Below are 16591 nucleotides of genomic sequence, written 5' to 3'. Positions count from 1 at the left end.
GGTTCAGTTTAAACTCCTTGAGCATATGGAATCACTCTCCTACAGACATAGCTTTATAGTTGAACAAAAGTTAGTTCTAATAGACATACTGTATTACTAAAAAATTAACCCTAGGTATTTATAAAGCACAATGTGTGCGTGACATCGAAAACTGAAATCATGCCACTTGCCCTGTGGAGTTTATGTTCTGAGATCATCTAATTTTCTACATTAAAACACTTCACTCAAGTCTTGATTTCAAAAATATAGATTCTGATGGCCAAATAAATTGCATCAAAGCATTTTTTCTACTTATAGACAATTCTGCCTCCACTGAGGTGTTTTTATAATTTCTGCTTTTCTGATACCTGAGAGCTATTTTTCAAACAGGAAAGAATATGCTCCACATGTTAAATCTATATCATTTTGGCTGCTAGCATTTTTCCATAGTCACTGCTAAATTAATGCTAGGGAGAGTTAAAGAAATAGTCTACAGCAGCCTTGGGCAGTTAAAGCTGCTCAGTAGTGCAAATATCTCTTTAGATTACATTTCCTACACCTTACCACTTAAAATTGATTCTGTAGTTCTTAATTTTTTTCCCCATCTTAATGCGGGTCTGCTTCAGTTGATATGTATAGCTCTTGCAAAGACCCTTGAACTTCTACATACACTCTAACCTCGGAAAAACACCAGTTACCAAATAGGTAGGGAAGCTGAGACAGGCCACTTGGCCTCTTTCTGTCCAAACATGTTACTGTTCCTGAAATAGCTAATGAATCATTTTGATACTGTTTCATTGTGTCAACGTCACAAGTGTTCATTGTCTTCAAATGCAGACTTCAAATCCTTATACTTTAGTTGAAAGTAGGAACAATCAATCACTCTACATGAAAGTATTTTTTTAAATTAAATCTGTGTCTTATTACCTAACCTCCTCTGTCAGTTACAGCAGCTTTGGTGCCTTGTCTTCTTACTAATGTCTGTATCTCTTTTTTCCATAGCAACAAGATGGGTGAGGTGTCAGAGTAACAGCCCTGTTAGTCTGTATTCCCAAAAAGAAAAGGAGTACTTGTGGCACCTTAGAGACTAACCAATTTATTTGAGCATAAGCTTTCGTGAGCTACAGCTCACTTGCTGTAGCTCACGAAAGCTTATGCTCAAATAAATTGGTTAGTCTCTAAGGTGCCACAAGTACTCCTTTTTTTTTTTTTTTTTAAGATGCGTGAGGTATCTTTTATTGGACTAACTTCTATTGGTGAGAGAGACAAGCTTTTGAGCGCTACAGAGCTCAGGTCTTTTTGTCATGCTACTTCACTCCAGCTGGAATAGCTTTACTGAGGTGGTCTATACATTCTCATTAGAATCTGTATTAAAGAGCTGTTCCTATCTGGTCACCAAGAATAGAGTGCTTTACAGACTCTCTATGTTTCAACACCCCCTGAACCATACAGGGCTACAAACTAATAGAACGTCTCCTAAGAGCCTTGGAAAGTACTCATCTAGAGCAACAACTCTAGATTAAAAACAAGGAGTTGAGGGGCACCTTAAAGACTAACAGATTTATTTGCGCATAAGCTTTTTTGGGTAAAAAACCCACTTCAGATGCATGGAGTGAAAAGTACAGCTGCAGGCATATATGCTAGCACACTTGTGGAGGTTTCAGTTCAATATAGACCTTTGAATTTGGGAGGTATTTGAAGTTTAGGTGTCAGAAACCGTTCAGGGGCGAGGAACCTCCGCCCTCCAAGGGGTTGTGCGTGTTGTTTATAGTCTACCCCGACTGTTTTCGCTGCCTGACGTTAAAACCAACCCCCAAACCTCAGTCAGTGGCTATGAGGCCAGGGTATGGTCATCCCTGTGTTGTTTTTTTAAGCAACAGCCTAGATCTGCCACTGTCTCCCCCCGCCCCCGGCCTGAAAGCTGCCTCCCTCTTTAACTGTCCCTAGGGGGAGGAGCAGCATCCCCAGCCTTCCCTGGGCGGACCCCGGGAGCTGAGTTTTCCCCACGCCTGCGCCTCTGCCTCAGGAGGGTCACTGGCCCCCTTCTCTCCTTCCTTTCGCCGCCGCCGCTGCTGCTGCTGCTGCTGCTGCGGGCGGCGCGGGGCCGAGGCGGTGCAGCCGGGCTGTGGCGCGTTCTCGCGACACTTCCCGCCGAGCGGAGCCGCTGATTGCGGCGGCAGCGCCCAGCGTGGCGGCGCCGGGGGCGGGGAGGGGGGAACCCAGGTCTGGATTCACACTTGCCCCGCTGCACACGCGGAACCCAAGAGGGGGAGTCGCCGCCCATAAGCAGCCGCCCCCCGCTCGCCGAGCCTGGCTGCCCCCGGTGCAGGCAGCAGCGGGGGCTCAGGTCCTTTGCGGAAACTGCGTCTCTCCCCCCCTTCCCCCCCCCCCCCCCGGTCTCGTCCTATTTCTGCGGTTTGGATGCCGACGAGAGCAGAGGAGCCGCTAGCGAGAAGCAGCACCACGCAGCCCGGCTGCCTCAGTCAGCATCCTCCGCTCCGCTCCGCTCGGCTCCCACCCCCGACCCGTGGCTTTAAACGCGCTCCCGTCCCCGCGGCTTGTCCAGCCGTCTCAAAGTTTCAGCCTGTCCCCGCTGCCGGGCAGAGCCCGGCTCCACATCCATGGGTGAGTGTGAGCTCGGGCTGCGGCGAGGGGAGCTCCTGGGTGCGTCTCCTTTCCGCAGGACGCCCCCAGGACTGGGCGGGCGGGCGGATGGGTGACCAGGGCGGGGTAGAGATCCGGAGGCTGCTGTCTCCCGCCGGGCTGGAGGCTCCCCGGCTTCCCGGGGCGCCTGCTGCCTTTCCTCGCCCCCCCAGGCTCGCGAAGTGTTTTCCCGGGCTAGGCGGAGTGAAGGATGGACGCGTGGCTGTGCAGCGCCGGGGCCGGGGCGGCGAGGAGCGGGGAAGGGATGGGGACCCATCCCCTTGGGGCGGGCGGTGATTGCAAAGCTGGGTTGACACGTTTGCGATTTCTCCAGCTGATCCGCGGGCTTGTGTTTGCTGCGGGAGCCGCTGTTGGGCTGCCGGCCGGCAAGGGGGTGAAATGCAGCCTCGAGAGGCTGGCGTGCGAGGGAGAGCAGACCCGGGGGGGGCCCGAGGCGCGCAGGCTGCACTTTTCCTGCCGAGGTGCTCGAGCAGCCGCGCTGATGAGTGCAGCGGCTGTTGCCTTCCTGCGAGGCAGGAAATCTGAGAGGCCTGCTCGAGGTTTGACATGTCCCAGGGTGTGCGGGCGGGGGCCGCACAGAGGCGAGGCGTTGCTTTCGCTGCCCTACGTTGCATCCCCGGAGCCGGGAGCCGAGCAGCCCTGTCAGGCTGTTACCCAGGGTCGGTTCTGCAACCCGCTGCGCGCTCTCCCTCCGCAGCCTGCCTTGTTAATCCTCAGAGCAGCTCGCGCTGCAGGGGCGGCTCGCGTGGATTTGGGGAAGAGGTTGTGTCTGGTTTGCGAGTCCTGGTGCATCCAGCCGGGCGACGGGCGCACGCCTGGCGTGGGGTGGGCTCAGTACCCGGCTAGCGAGGAGCGCGGCAGCTGGTGGAAGGCGAGACTTACCCATGCTGCTCAGTTTGTAGGTGTTGGGAAGAGCCCGAGGTATGGGGGTTGCTCGGATGCTCCCCTGCTGTGCCCGTAGAGCCCGGGGGGTGAATTGTCCTCTGTCATGCAAAAAGAAAAGGAGTACTAGTGGCACCTTAGAGACTAAGTAGCTCACGAAAGCTCATGCTCAAATAAATTGGTTCGTCTCTAAGGTGCCACTAGTACTCCTTTTCTTTTTGCGAATACAGACTAACACGGCTGCTACTCTGAAACCTGTCCTGTTATGCTGAGCCTGGAGCTGAAGAGAGGCGGGGTGACAGCAGTGCCAGGCTCCGGCTGGCTTGGAGGCGCACACATGGGCCACAGCCTGCTCGCTCCTGAACAGGGCCAGACGCTGTTGTATCCGTCCAATATGTTTAGCGCTCTGTGTGGAACACACTCACGCATTTGTAGATTGGGGAGGAATACGTGAAAGAAGGCAACAAAAGAGAACCCCTGCCATGGTGTTTTATAGACTCCTGGTGTGTGCGCACAAACTCTTGCATGTGCGGCTGTAACTAGACTTGGGGAAGTGGCTAAGTGTACTTTAAGAGCTAGCTTTTAAGTTTTCTCTCTTATACTGCCACCCCATTTTGCGTACAATGAAGGCAAAGAGCAGATAGAATGGTGTCAACATTAGGTCTCCTTTTGAGGTGTCTGTATCCTGTCAATTACAGTGGGCGGATATGGGCACTTACATGTGCAGGCATACTCCAGATTTCGGTATCTATAGTGATATTTGGTCATTTGAAAATCACCACATTGCTACTGCTACTTGACATGTTAGAGGGATATTTATGAAAATCTACATAACTACTGTAATGCACAAAGACACACAAGATTAAGCACCAGCTTTTTGCTCTTGAACTTCAGTTAGTCCTGCAGTCCAAAATGAAGTGCATTCAGTCACAGGAACAGATTCGGTTGCTTTGATCTGAGCTCAGTTGCTGGTTGACAGTAGGCCAACATCCCAGAACACCTCACTTCATTGGTGCATTTTAGAAGACTATGTAGGATTAGATCATTGCTGTTAATGTTCAGAGAGCATTCATCTCCATTTCTGTATTCAGCGGTAAAGGGTTGCACTCCTCAATCTGCAATATGACTATAAGATGGTGCTGTAATTGAGATTTAAAAAAAAAAATGGCTAAGCAGAGCTGCATCTTGGGTGTTATGTCCATACCTCCAGTGTAATAAAGGAATTTGGACAAAAATACGTAACAAGAAATTAAGCACACTTTTTTTTATTATTAGATGGCTGTAATCAAATTACATGCTTCAGGACTTCAGTCAGCCATCTGCAGGGGCCAGGGAGAGTTTCCATCCCTGTCCCCCATGTAGAATTGATGTATTTTACCTCTGAAGCATTAGAGATTGGCCAGGGAGGGAGTCAGGACACCCAGCGGGGTGGATCAGTGCTCTGAGGAGATACACCAACCAGGCATCAATAAGAGGATTCTCTGTATCTTGCTCACACTCTGAGTCTTACTGATTTCCCATTCCCAAATCTGGCAGGAATTTTTCTCCAGGTCAGGTTGGCAGAGACATTGAGAGGTGGTTGGGTTTTTTTTTGCCTTTCTCTGCAATATGGGGCGTGGCTTGCCTGCTGGGTTCATCTGGGCATATCTTGGAAACCTTTGTTTTGTTTCTGTTCTTATTCAGTATAGTTTATTCTTTGCCATGTCCCTATTGTGATAAAAAGTTAACTGCCACAGGACACTTCTGTCACTCTTGCTTAGACCCAGTGTTTTGCCCAGCCATTTGTCAAAAAAGGTACGTGTCACTTATATCTGAGATCAAGCTGAAATGAATAAGAATAAGCTCTTTCTCTGATGTAATGTACAAAGGTTAAAATATTTGGCATTCCCTTTTTGTGCATTCCCACACAGGAGGTTAAAAGAAGTGATAAGGCAACATGAGGTAACTTTCCTTTTTCTTTGAGCTGTAGATTGTGATCTACAAGCCAGTCTGAAAGGAAGGGAAACTGTTTTTCTGATAGGTTTCAGAGTGGTAGCTGCCCAAATAAATTTGTTAGTCTCTAAGGTGCCACAAAGACTCCTCGTTGTTTTTCTGATGAAGTTTCTGCCCATCCATGATGGTTTGTTTGTTCATACATTTGTTTGCAGGTGCATGCTCTCTCTCATCTCATTTTGGTCATTTATATTACTAATGGTTCCTTTCTGAACTCTCAGTAACTCATTCAGACTCTTTTTTTTTTTTTTGGCCGGGGGAAGAGGGTTGGAGATATTTTGCAGTACAGTTAATATCTTTACTTTTAATTTTATGAGTACCACTTAAAAAACAAAAACAGAAACAAACTATATCGGGAAGCACAGGTATCGACAGCTAGAATGAAGGTGAAATTTTTATGTATTTGTCAAAGATTCAAGATGAAAGTGGGAGTTTTAAAAATTAAATTGACAATTTAAAGATTTTCTGCATATACTAAAGAATAGGTAAGCTCCATCCTTCAAAATGGCTTTGCACTTAGTGAAAATGTATATATGGTAGAACCTCAGAGTTATGAACATCTTGGGAGTGGACATTGTTCGTAACTGTGAAATCTTCATAACTGAACAAAATGCTTTGGTGGTTCTTTGGAAAGTTTATAGCTGAACATTGACTTAATACAGCTCTGAAACTCTACTATGCAGAAGAAAAATGCTGCTTTTAACCATCTTAATTTAAATGAAACAAGCACAGTTTCCTTACCTTGTCAAATCTTTTTTTTTGAAACTTCCCTTTATTTTTTTAGTAGTTTACGTTTAACACAGTACTGTATTGTATTTGCCTTTTTTTTTTTTTTTTTTGGGGGGGGGTGTCTCTGCTGCTGCCTGATTGTGTACTTCCAGTTTCAAATGACGTGTGTCGTTAACTGGTCAGTTTGTAACTCTGATGTTTGTAACTCTGAGGTTCTACTGCATTTATATATGAATACATAAAATCCAAGCCTGTGAATCTTGTCTGTCAATTATTAAAAACAAACCTGAGTCTGACACTGATATGTTTTTTGAATCTTTTCTGTGTTTTGAAAATCTGTGTATGTTAGACACCGACTTACATCCCTCTCTAATCTGTCCCAGGCTGGGCTCCTTAGTGTATGTATATGCTTCATTAAAGAAAACAGCTCCCTCCCCCCCCCTCCCCCCCAACACTTCCCTCCGTACACTTTAAAAGAATGTTACGATCCTAAAGTGAAGTGCAGAAAAGTTATGAAATGACAGAATTAAGGTTCTTCAAGTGATAGTACATGTCCATTCCACTTTAGGCATGTGCTCATGCAGTGCACGGAAGCTGTGGAAAAAAAATCTCCAGGATGGAACATACACCCTCCACATGCTCATGCTGATAGCCAATGGTATGAAGAGGTCGGGATGCCCCCACCTCTCCCTCAGTTCCTTCTCCCCACCTGTGATAGGTAGACAGAGCCTGTGTGCCTCATCACTCTCCTTTTCTCTTGGTGAGAGCTTCTCTTTAAATAATTAGATTAGTAGTTAGTGTTAGTTTAGAAGGATTGTTTTTATATTTGTTTGTTTTTGCATATTTGGATGTAATGGTGTCATCAACACCAAGTAGTGGGGCATGCCCAAGTTCCGAAGGTTTAAGTAGTGTCTGCCTGTAATAAGTCTATGCCAGTCAGTGACCCTCAAGCCCATTGTTTAAAGTGTTTGGAAGGGGGCACCTTTTGAGAGAACTGTCTGATCTCCAGGGGATTTAAGACTAGGACCAAGAAATCTGGAGAGGTGAGGCTTTGACATCTGTTGATGGAAGCAGCTTTACGTCCTTCCTCAGAACCCAGCCACTCAGTATAGGGAGCTATGGACTCTACTTCATCTCAGAGTGCACCTTTGGAAATTGCACGCTCTCTTTCTCTCCCTCCCCACTTCCCCCCCATTCATGCCTCCTTTCTGAATCCCTCCATTCTTCTTCGAGTGCTTGCTCAGGTCCATTCGTTATTAGGTGTGTGTGCTTGCCACATGAACCGATACCGAAAGCTTTTCCTTCAGTGGTATCTGTAGGGTAGGGATGGGCAAACTATGGCCCATGGGCTGCATCCGGCCCGTGAGCCATTTTAAGCCAGCCTCTGAGCTCTGGCCGGGGTGCTGGGTGAGGGGACTGGACCATGTGGTTCGCTTAAAATGGCTCGCACCACGTGGCTCGGCCCCGCTCTGGCCGGGGTGCTGTGTCGGGGACCAGACCATGTGGCTCCCGGAAGCCATGACATCGCCCTACTCTGGCTCCTACATGCTCCAATGACCCCCTCCGGTGCTCCAATGGTAGCTGCAGGGGGGTGCCTCTGGATGGGGCAGCGTGCAGAGCCGCCTGGCCATGCCTCCGCGTAGGAGCCAGAGAAGGGACATGCCGCTGCTTCCGGGAGCTGCTTGAGGTAAGTGCTGCTCAGAGCCTGCACCCCTGAGCCTCTCCCAACCCCCTCCCCCAGCCCTGATCCCCCTCCTGCTCTCCAAACCCCTCAGTCCCAGACCAGAGCACCCTGCTACACTCCAGCCTCCTCAGCCCCACCCCAGAGCCCGCACCCCCAACCAGAGCCCTCACCCCCTCCTGCACCCCAGCTCCAATTTTGTGAACATTCATGGCCCACCATACAATTTCTATTCCCCGATGTGGCCCTTGGGCCAAAAAGTTTGCCTCACCCGCTGTAGGGGACCGGCTCTGGTGCTCTCTGGAGTGGCGTGCACATGCCGTGGTATAAGGGGCGCTGCTGTTTCCCCCCATCCTCAGTTCCTTCTTGCCCCCAGTGATGGTGTTAAAACTTCTGCTAGCTTTTTCGCTGCATTCAGTGTTATGAACTTTTCTTGTAAAATAGTTATCTCTTAGTGTGTTAGTGCATTTTACTTGGTTAGTCCCAATGAGACTCAGCCTAGGGACGGGGCATGCCCCGGTCCCCAGACTTTAAGCCCTGCGATTGCTGCAAAAAACCGATACCCATCAGCGATCCGCATAACATTTGTCTAAGGTGTCTGGGCAAGTCGCGTATAATCGACAAGTGCTGTATCTGCAAGTCCTTCAAACCTTGGACTAAGAAGGAGCGAGACATCCGTCTCAAAGCGCTCCTAATGGAGTTGGCTCCAACTCCGGCACTGGAGCAGTTGAGGTCCGATTCTGCCCCGAGCACCGCAGCGTCGGTGTGGAGTGCCCCACTGACACCGTTGACAGACCGGTGCTGATCCCCTTCCCCGGCACCTTCCATGCAGCAAAAGAAGACCGGGAGAGGACTGTCTTCTACATTCGGCAAGGGGAAGGAGAGGGCAGGAGAGGAGCCAGGCCTGACGAGGGCAGCTCAGTACCTCCAGCCGGGAGTACCCTGCGTCTGAGGCATGGTGAACACCATAAACCATTTGTCAAAGTCTGGGTTTACCAGCACGGGGCTCTAGATTGGATCCTCCTTCAGTGCGCAGAGAGCCCTTTGTCACTGCCTGGTCCAGATCACCTTGTCTGGCCTACCCTTATCATATAGCTCAGAGATGGGTGCTGACAGGGAGCTAAAGTGGGGCAGAAACCTCTGGTAGTGCCCCACCATCCCAATGAAGGCCTAGACCTGTTTCTTAGTCTGGGGAGCAGGCCAATCCCTGATCACCTCCACCTTGGCTGGTTCTGGTTTTAGGTAGCCGCTTCCTGCCTTGTGGCCCAAGTACAGCACCTCTACCATCCCCACCTTGCACTTCCCAGCATTTATAGTCAGTTTTGCCTCCCAGAGTCAACCCTTCCCCCTCCTCACCTGGGACACATGTTCCTCCACAGTCTGGCTAAAGACACATATCATCAATATACGCTAGGATAAAATTCTCTATCCCCCTCAGTAACTGATTCCCTGGATGCTGGCGGGTGACCGGTGCCTCCTTGAGGCTGAAAGGTAGGACCAGAAATTTGTATAGCCCCAAAGGGGTGACAAAAGCAAGTTTTAACCTGGCATCTGGATCCACAAGCACCTGCCGGTAGCCTTTGGTGAGATCCTCGGTAGTGAAGTATCGAGTTCCCCCCAAAAACTTGTCTAGGATCTCGTCAGGCCCAGGCATGGGGCAGGCACCAGACATGGTGATGCCATTGAGCTTCCGATAGTCCACACAGAATCGGATCCACCTGTCTTTTTTGTGGACCAGCACCACAGATGAGGCTCAGCGGCTGGTGGCCGGCTGAATCACTTGTAAAGCCAGCATGTCTCTGTCCTCTCTCCCCAGGGCTTGGGCTGTTTTCCCAGGGGGACACCTGACAGGTCGGGTGGCTCCTGTCCCCACCCAGTAAACAGCCAAGTTAGTGAGCCCAGGCCAGCTGGAAAACAGCTGCTGGTAGGAACTCAGCACATCTCTGATCTCTGCCTGCCGGGCAGGGATTAGCTGGGCCTAGAGAAGAATTGATTCCAGCCAGAGGCCAGCTTCTGTCTCAGGGAAGAGATCCACCAGGGGATCATCCCCCTTCTCCCACAGCCCACACTCAGCCAGTAGCAGCCTCTCCCTGTCACAGTATGAACTCATCATGTTGACATGGTACCCTCAGTGCTCAGGTTGGATAGTTCCACCATGTTTCACCTCATTCAGCTGTGTGATGACCTTAAAGGGCCTGTCCCAGGCAGCTTGTAGCTTATTCTTCCTCACTGGGATGAGAAACACCACCTGGTCCCTTGTGACATAGGCTGAGCGGTCGTACCATATTTCTGCTTCCCTTGGGCCCTGGCTAGGTTCTCCCTGGCCAGACCCATGAGCTCAGTGAGCTTTTCCTAGGAAGTCAGTACATACTCCATCGCTGATTCTCCATCGGGAGAGGCCTTCCCCTCCCATTCGTCCCTTACCAAATCCAGGTGACTCTCCTCCCATACAGCAACTGAAAAGGAGAGAACCCCATGGATTCCTGGGGCTCTTCCCTTTATGCGAACAGCAGGTGGGTTAAATACTTGTCTCAGTCCTGCAGATGCTGGCCCATGAAGGAATCAGAGGATCATGAGAGACAGGGAAGGCATGAGGCAGAACAGCAGGAGAGACAGCAGCAGCATTGTCTTCAGGGTCCCATTAAATCTGTCCACCAGCCCACTGGCCTGAGGGTGATATGCTGAGGCCCAGGTGTGCTGGACCCCACACTTCTCCCAAAAGCACCAGAGCAGGACTGATATGAAATTGGATCCTTGGTCTCTAAGGAGCTCCCAGCAGATGAAAATGGTCAGCAGTGCCTCTGCCACAGTGTCTGCCTCGATAGAGGACAGAGCCACTGCCTTTGGGTAAAGAGTCGCAAAATCTACCACCACTAGAATGTATTTCTTCTCTGCCAGGGTTGCCTTGCTGAGGAGCCCCATTATGTCCATGGCCACCTTCTGAAAAGGCTCCTCTATGTTGGGCAGGCATCTCAAGGCTGCTTTCCCTTTGTCCCGGGCCTTCCCCACCCTCTGGCAGGGGTCCCAGGACCTGCAGTATTGCTGGATGTTATTGAAGACTCCGGGCCAGTAAAAATTCTGTAGCAGCCTCTGCCTGGGGCACAGGATTCCCTGGTGTCCTGAGAGAGGGACATTGCGGGTTCGGGTCCAGTAGCCTGTGGCGGTATTTCTGGGGGACCACTAGCTGTCTCCTGATCCCCCACAGTTCCACTTCCCCTAGGGAAGCCCATTCCTGGTACAGGAATCTCTTCTCCCACAGGAATCTTTCCCAGCAGCCTTCCTCAAGGGGTTTCGCCACGCTGTGGCCAGCAAGTTCCCTCAGCTTCTCTAAGGAGGGGTCCTTCTGCAGCTTGGTCTGGAATTCAGCGACTGGAGAGGGGAGTGAAACCAGTTCCCTCTCGCTGCCTGTGGTAACAGCCCTCCAGACTGGAATGCTAAGATTCGGGCTCTCTTGGTGAAGAGCCACCATCTTCATCTTGGTCACCCTCTGACCAGGCATCTCCGTCACCAGCAGTGCCCTTTTAGCTGCTTACCCCTTCCCTGGAGCCTCCTGCACCTCTGAACAAGGCAGCCCTAGTTGGCAGCCACCCTGCCCTGGCTGTGGTTCCCCACACTCAGTCGGGGATCTCCGATTCCCACGGGCTCAGCTTCACCCCTGCTGTACCAGTGAGGGCAGGCAGCGAGCCTGCTGCTTTGGTCACAATGTCGTCGGAGCCAGTGTGAGCCGCAGGGGGCGGGGAGCATCTCTCTGTTCCACTCAGCTCCAGGGATACAGATAGGGAGGGCACCTGAGCTTAGCAACTCCTCCTCCCTGCCAGCCAGGACATTTGCATTTACACTGACCACATCAGTCTCAGCTGATTGGTTCCCTGAATTCAAACTTGAATCCTTGGCCATTACAGGAGGAGGGCCTAGATCCTGTCCCAAAGAGACAGTCATCCCTCCATCATCCACATCAAAGCTGATATCTTGGAGAGCCCCAACTACTAGCCAGCCCTACCCCTCTGGTGTCTGTACAAGGATCTGAGCCATAGGCAGGGCGAGTGGCTTCATCCCTCGGACCTTCACCCGGATCACACAGCCCTGCAGCATCTGGTGAGGCTGCACCACCTGGGGCCTGACAACAGTTCTCTCTGTCCCAGGATCTCACCACCCCAGGAATGTCTCCCCATTGTCCACCACCTTCCACTCCCACTGGAGATCCAAGGGGCCTGAGCCCAGAAGAGTACACACAGACATGTATGCTAGGGCCAGGAGTGGGAGCCTGTCTGCCACCCTGCCCATCTGGCTAAACAGCTCTGGCCTTGAGACCCAGAAAGAGGCTCTGGTGTCTAGCCCCTTCTGTGGGGTCAGCCAGGTTCCAATTGCCCGCCTTCCCAAGGGCCGCGAGACAGGTATCTACATCTCCTCCCTCCTTAACCTGAGGCAGCAACTTAGTGTTGAGATTCCCTGCAGAACTGGCAACCCGTGGTCCATCCCCATTCACCCCTGGACAGGTCCCTCTGCCTCTCAGCTCAGCCATCCAAGTTCATGCTGCTGCTGTCTCTCCTGCTGTTCTGCCTCATGCCTTCCCTGTCTCATGATCCTCTGATTCCTTCAATCTTAGTTCCAATTCCATCCGTCTCAGGTCCACCGACGGGGAACCTGGTAGAGACCCCCTGCTGGTTGGGAACGTGGGCCTCGGGGATGCCCAGTTGTTCCCAGACTCGTGGCCCCAGCTAGGTCAGGAACCAGCTCCTTAGAGCAATCATCCTCTTCCAGCTGACAAATTAAGCTCTACAATATACTTCTTACAGAGATGGTTATAGGTAAACCTATGTTTTAGTCATGGGTATTTTTAGTAACACCCTCCTCCCAGGTAAGCGCCCCCCGCAAACCTCTTCCCTTAGCCCTCAGCCCCCTCCCACACACCAAACTGCTGCTGCTGGCCCAGGGGCTGCCTGGCTTGGACAGCCCCTGGGCCAGCACCAGCTGCTGCAGAGGTCACAGGAAGTCATGGAATCTTTGATCTCCATGACAAACTCGCAGCCTTAGTTATAGGCCATCTCTTCGCTGTTTCTAAGTTGTCACAGACCCTCAGGTCTCTGCTCTCTTGGCTCCCCAAGGTCCCTAGGAAGAATTCCCTTCAGTGTGACAGTCCTCCTCGGGGGTCACAATCTCTCTCAGGGTGGGGGGAAGCCATGGGCTGCTCTGCCTCCTGGAACCGCACCTCACTCAGCTTTCAGCATGCCTGTGTCTTGCTAATCCCCCTTTGTTTTACTGCTCCCCAGTCACTTAGTGCACCCTGTGGACAGAGCATCCTGTAGTTGATCCCCCCCACTCCCCCGCCATGAGCTGTCACGGAGTTACAGGGCCAATGCTCTGGAACAGCTCCGAGTAAAGCCAATCAGGACTCTGGTTTAACATGCCTCCTCTCTTGGAACTGTTGCCAGGGCAAGAAGCCTACACGACTTTGGTCTTTCTGGGTCTAACCTCAGAGCATTCAGCACCCCTGTTCTCACTCTGCACTTCCCTCATCAAGTCTGCCTGGATGGGATGAAGTCAAAGGACCCTGCACCCCAACTTCGCAGTCATCCGTGCCTCTCAGCCAGCGTGTAAAACAGAAGGGTTTATTAGTCAACAGGAACACCGTGTAGAAAGAACACAGCTTGCTAGCACAGAAATTGGGAACATACAGTAAAGTCCATCTTGGCGGGGGGAGGGGAGCCCAGAGCACTGGCTTTCCCCTGGGCCCCAAGGCAGCCGAGACAGACTTGCTTCCAGTTGCCTGGCCCCTGCCCTGCCCTTTGCTCCTCCTGCGGTCTTTCGTCTTGCTTCCCAGTCAAAGTGTCACCTGGTTGCATCCCCCTCCTGGTTCTCAGGTTGTGAAGGGCATCGTCCATCGCTTAGGTGCAGGCAGCTGGAGCCGCCTCCCCTGCCCCTGAGGGTCTCAGCAAAAGTCACACATCCTTATTCCCACCACCTAAGCACTGGTGTAATACACAGGAAACTGAGGTACACACAGTATTCATGCAAAACAGTAAGACTCACATAGGCTCATGTACAACATAATAAGGAGGAAAACCCGACTTTGTCACAGTCCTATTAATGGGAAGTGTGAGCAACCTTCACTACCCGCACCACTTAGAGTATTTTTATATTAAAATCTCCCATAACGTTTTTTAAAGCTTTGTCTGCTTTCTAATTTCTAGTACTGTTTTCTTCTTAACTAGAACTCTGTCTTACTTCCATTGAAGTCATTGTGAGATTGAATGTTGACAGGTCCGGCTGAACTAGAGCTGTTCAAAAACATATTTCTAGTTGTCTGGTACATTGCATTTGGTACACCATTTGTGAACTCCTTTCATTGCATGAGTTCATCATGTGATATTTTCATAAATTGTAGTAAGTATGGTAATATATTAAAGGTTAAGTTCATAGATCTACTGGAAATATTACACAAAAGCTGCAAAATAACTGGCTTCTCTTTCCTCCCAGAAGTCAGGAAATTACAAACCTTCTCACAAAAGCCTGTTCCAGGTTGCGTGCCTTCAGATTATATTTTAAACAATACAAGGCATACCTAGGAATTCTGAAATTAGGATATAAAATTGTGCATTTTTAGCTAATCGTTTGGGACCACGTACATCGTATTTTGAGAATGATTTCTAATTGCATAACTCTTTTTAATGTCAGGATGTACCCTCCATGAGTATCACTTTGCTTCACTTCTCCCTCCCTTCTCCCACTGTTATCATCGGGTTGTGTATTAACTGTTGCTTCAAATTCATTAAGTGAGAAAGAGGAGGATAATTTGCAAATATGCTGGGAGTAAAACAACTGCATTCTTACTGGTCCATATACCTGACAAAGATGCATAGCTGTGAAATCATGGTGTGGTGGTTACTGTTCCATTTAGACCTTCCACACATCATGAGGCATCCTTCTCTATTCAGAGTTGGGAAGCAAAATTATGCCATAATTAAAATGGTTTTCTTCTTCTTGCCAACAATAAACAGCCTTCTCTTACTTTCACTTATTACCAGTGGTGATCATATACTTATTCCTATACTGTTCATGAAGTGTAAGATTTCTGCTCACCATTATTATTTTACTTGTGGCACCTTAGAGACTAACCAATTTATTTGAGCATAAGCTTTCGTGAGCTACAGCTCACTTCATCGGATGCTGTAGCTCACAAAAGCTTATGCTCAAATAAATTGGTTAGTCTCTAAGGTGCCACAAGTACTCCTTTTCTTTTTACGAATACAGACTAACACGGCTGTTACTCTGAAACCTATCACTATTATTTTAGAAGGCATTTAAACATTGTTCAGATTACTTATTTTGTAATAGTTATTTCCTGATTATTATCAAGAAGCTTTTTGACAAATATTTGAGTTAAGCATGGTAACATTCGTAACAGGTGCGTGCCAGAATTCATATAGCAGATCCTCATTGACCTTGCGGCTAATGCATTGACTCTGACTTCCACTACTTAATGGAGGCCATGTGTAGGTAGGGGAAAGGAGGAATTACAGTTGTATATAATAAGCAGCTGAACTTTCATTTCTCAAATGTAAAGGTGCATTTGTGCCCTGTTGGGTGGGTGGAGGGAGGGAGAAATTAGAGATTTCTATTGTCCCTATGGCCGTTTTTTGATCATTGTTTACTATATATGGGTTTTTATAGAGATCCTATCACCATGTGTCTAAAATCTGAACCAAGAAAAGGTATTTTGGGGGGAACATGAAAGCAGGCTTTGTGCAATCCATACTGTGAATGTCCTATTAAAAAATGCAGTACAGTACTGGCTGGGGGAGAGGGAAATCAGATAATTGCTTCAACTTGTGTGAAAGTAATTGGTGAGTGTCTGCTTCGTATCCAGCGGGAAAAAGTTAAAAGCTTTAAGTTTGTGAATGTGTGAGAGAGAATATACAATATTGCAGTTTGGTAGTCATGAATTTTATTAGTAAATACTGAGTGTGTGTTCTCTTTCCTCCTATGAATGATAACAACAGATGGGGATTTGTGGAAATTGAAATCTTGGGGATTCAAGTAGCAGTAGCTACATAAAATCTGTAAGGCAAAACAAATATTGGTGTCTCAACTTTTCTTCCCTTCAAACCTGAGTTTGACTTGGTAAAAGAAATGCCCATGATGATGAAATAAGATGACCATGTATTTCTGACAAATAGTTTGTAAAGCAGTTCCTTTTCCACTGTGTCACTTAGAACTTTTGCTTCTGTTAATATCTGTTTTATGATGAGGAAATATCGATCAGAAATCATTGCTATGCTAAAATTCCTTTCTCTAGGTACAGGGAAGACCTAAAATAGAAAACTGCTATTTCATTTGAGAAATAATTCCTGGTCTCCACTTATCTAATATCTCCATGTAGAAAACTGCATTTTGAGCTCCTCTGAATTTTACTAGAAATATTTCAAATAAGAGAGAAAATGTTGGCATTTTTTTCTTTCCCTTTTGTTGTCTCCTTCTCACTCTGTCCTCCGCTGTTCACCAAATTTACTTCTGGTGGAGTGGTTTCAACGTTAGTTGCAGTATAGCTGTGTCTAATTAGATCAGTCCTAGTATATGTTGGGGTATGTCTACACTATGAAATTAGGTCGAATTTATAGAAGTCGTTTTTTTAGAAATCGGTTTTATATATTCGAGTGTGTGTGT

General features: G+C 48.9%; 1 protein-coding gene across 3 annotated transcripts in view; it reads left to right on the top strand.

Moving 5' to 3' along the window:
* The first annotated feature begins 2427 nt into the window (after positions 1-2427).
* The window catches only part of SH3KBP1 (SH3 domain containing kinase binding protein 1), a 339163-nt gene continuing 324999 nt past the window's right edge, over positions 2428-16591 (top strand). For all 3 annotated transcript variants that reach the window (XM_077807185.1, XM_077807184.1, XM_077807186.1), the window contains exon 1: positions 2428-2604. In XM_077807185.1, coding sequence (XP_077663311.1) covers positions 2601-2604 — 4 coding nt within the window. In that variant the 5' untranslated portion in view covers positions 2428-2600. The remainder of the gene's footprint in view (positions 2605-16591) is intronic.

The sequence above is a fragment of the Eretmochelys imbricata genome, chromosome 1 (assembly GCF_965152235.1).
Source record: "Eretmochelys imbricata isolate rEreImb1 chromosome 1, rEreImb1.hap1, whole genome shotgun sequence".
Classification (NCBI taxonomy): domain Eukaryota; kingdom Metazoa; phylum Chordata; order Testudines; family Cheloniidae; genus Eretmochelys; species Eretmochelys imbricata.
This window is presented reverse-complemented; position numbering and strand designations above follow the sequence as displayed.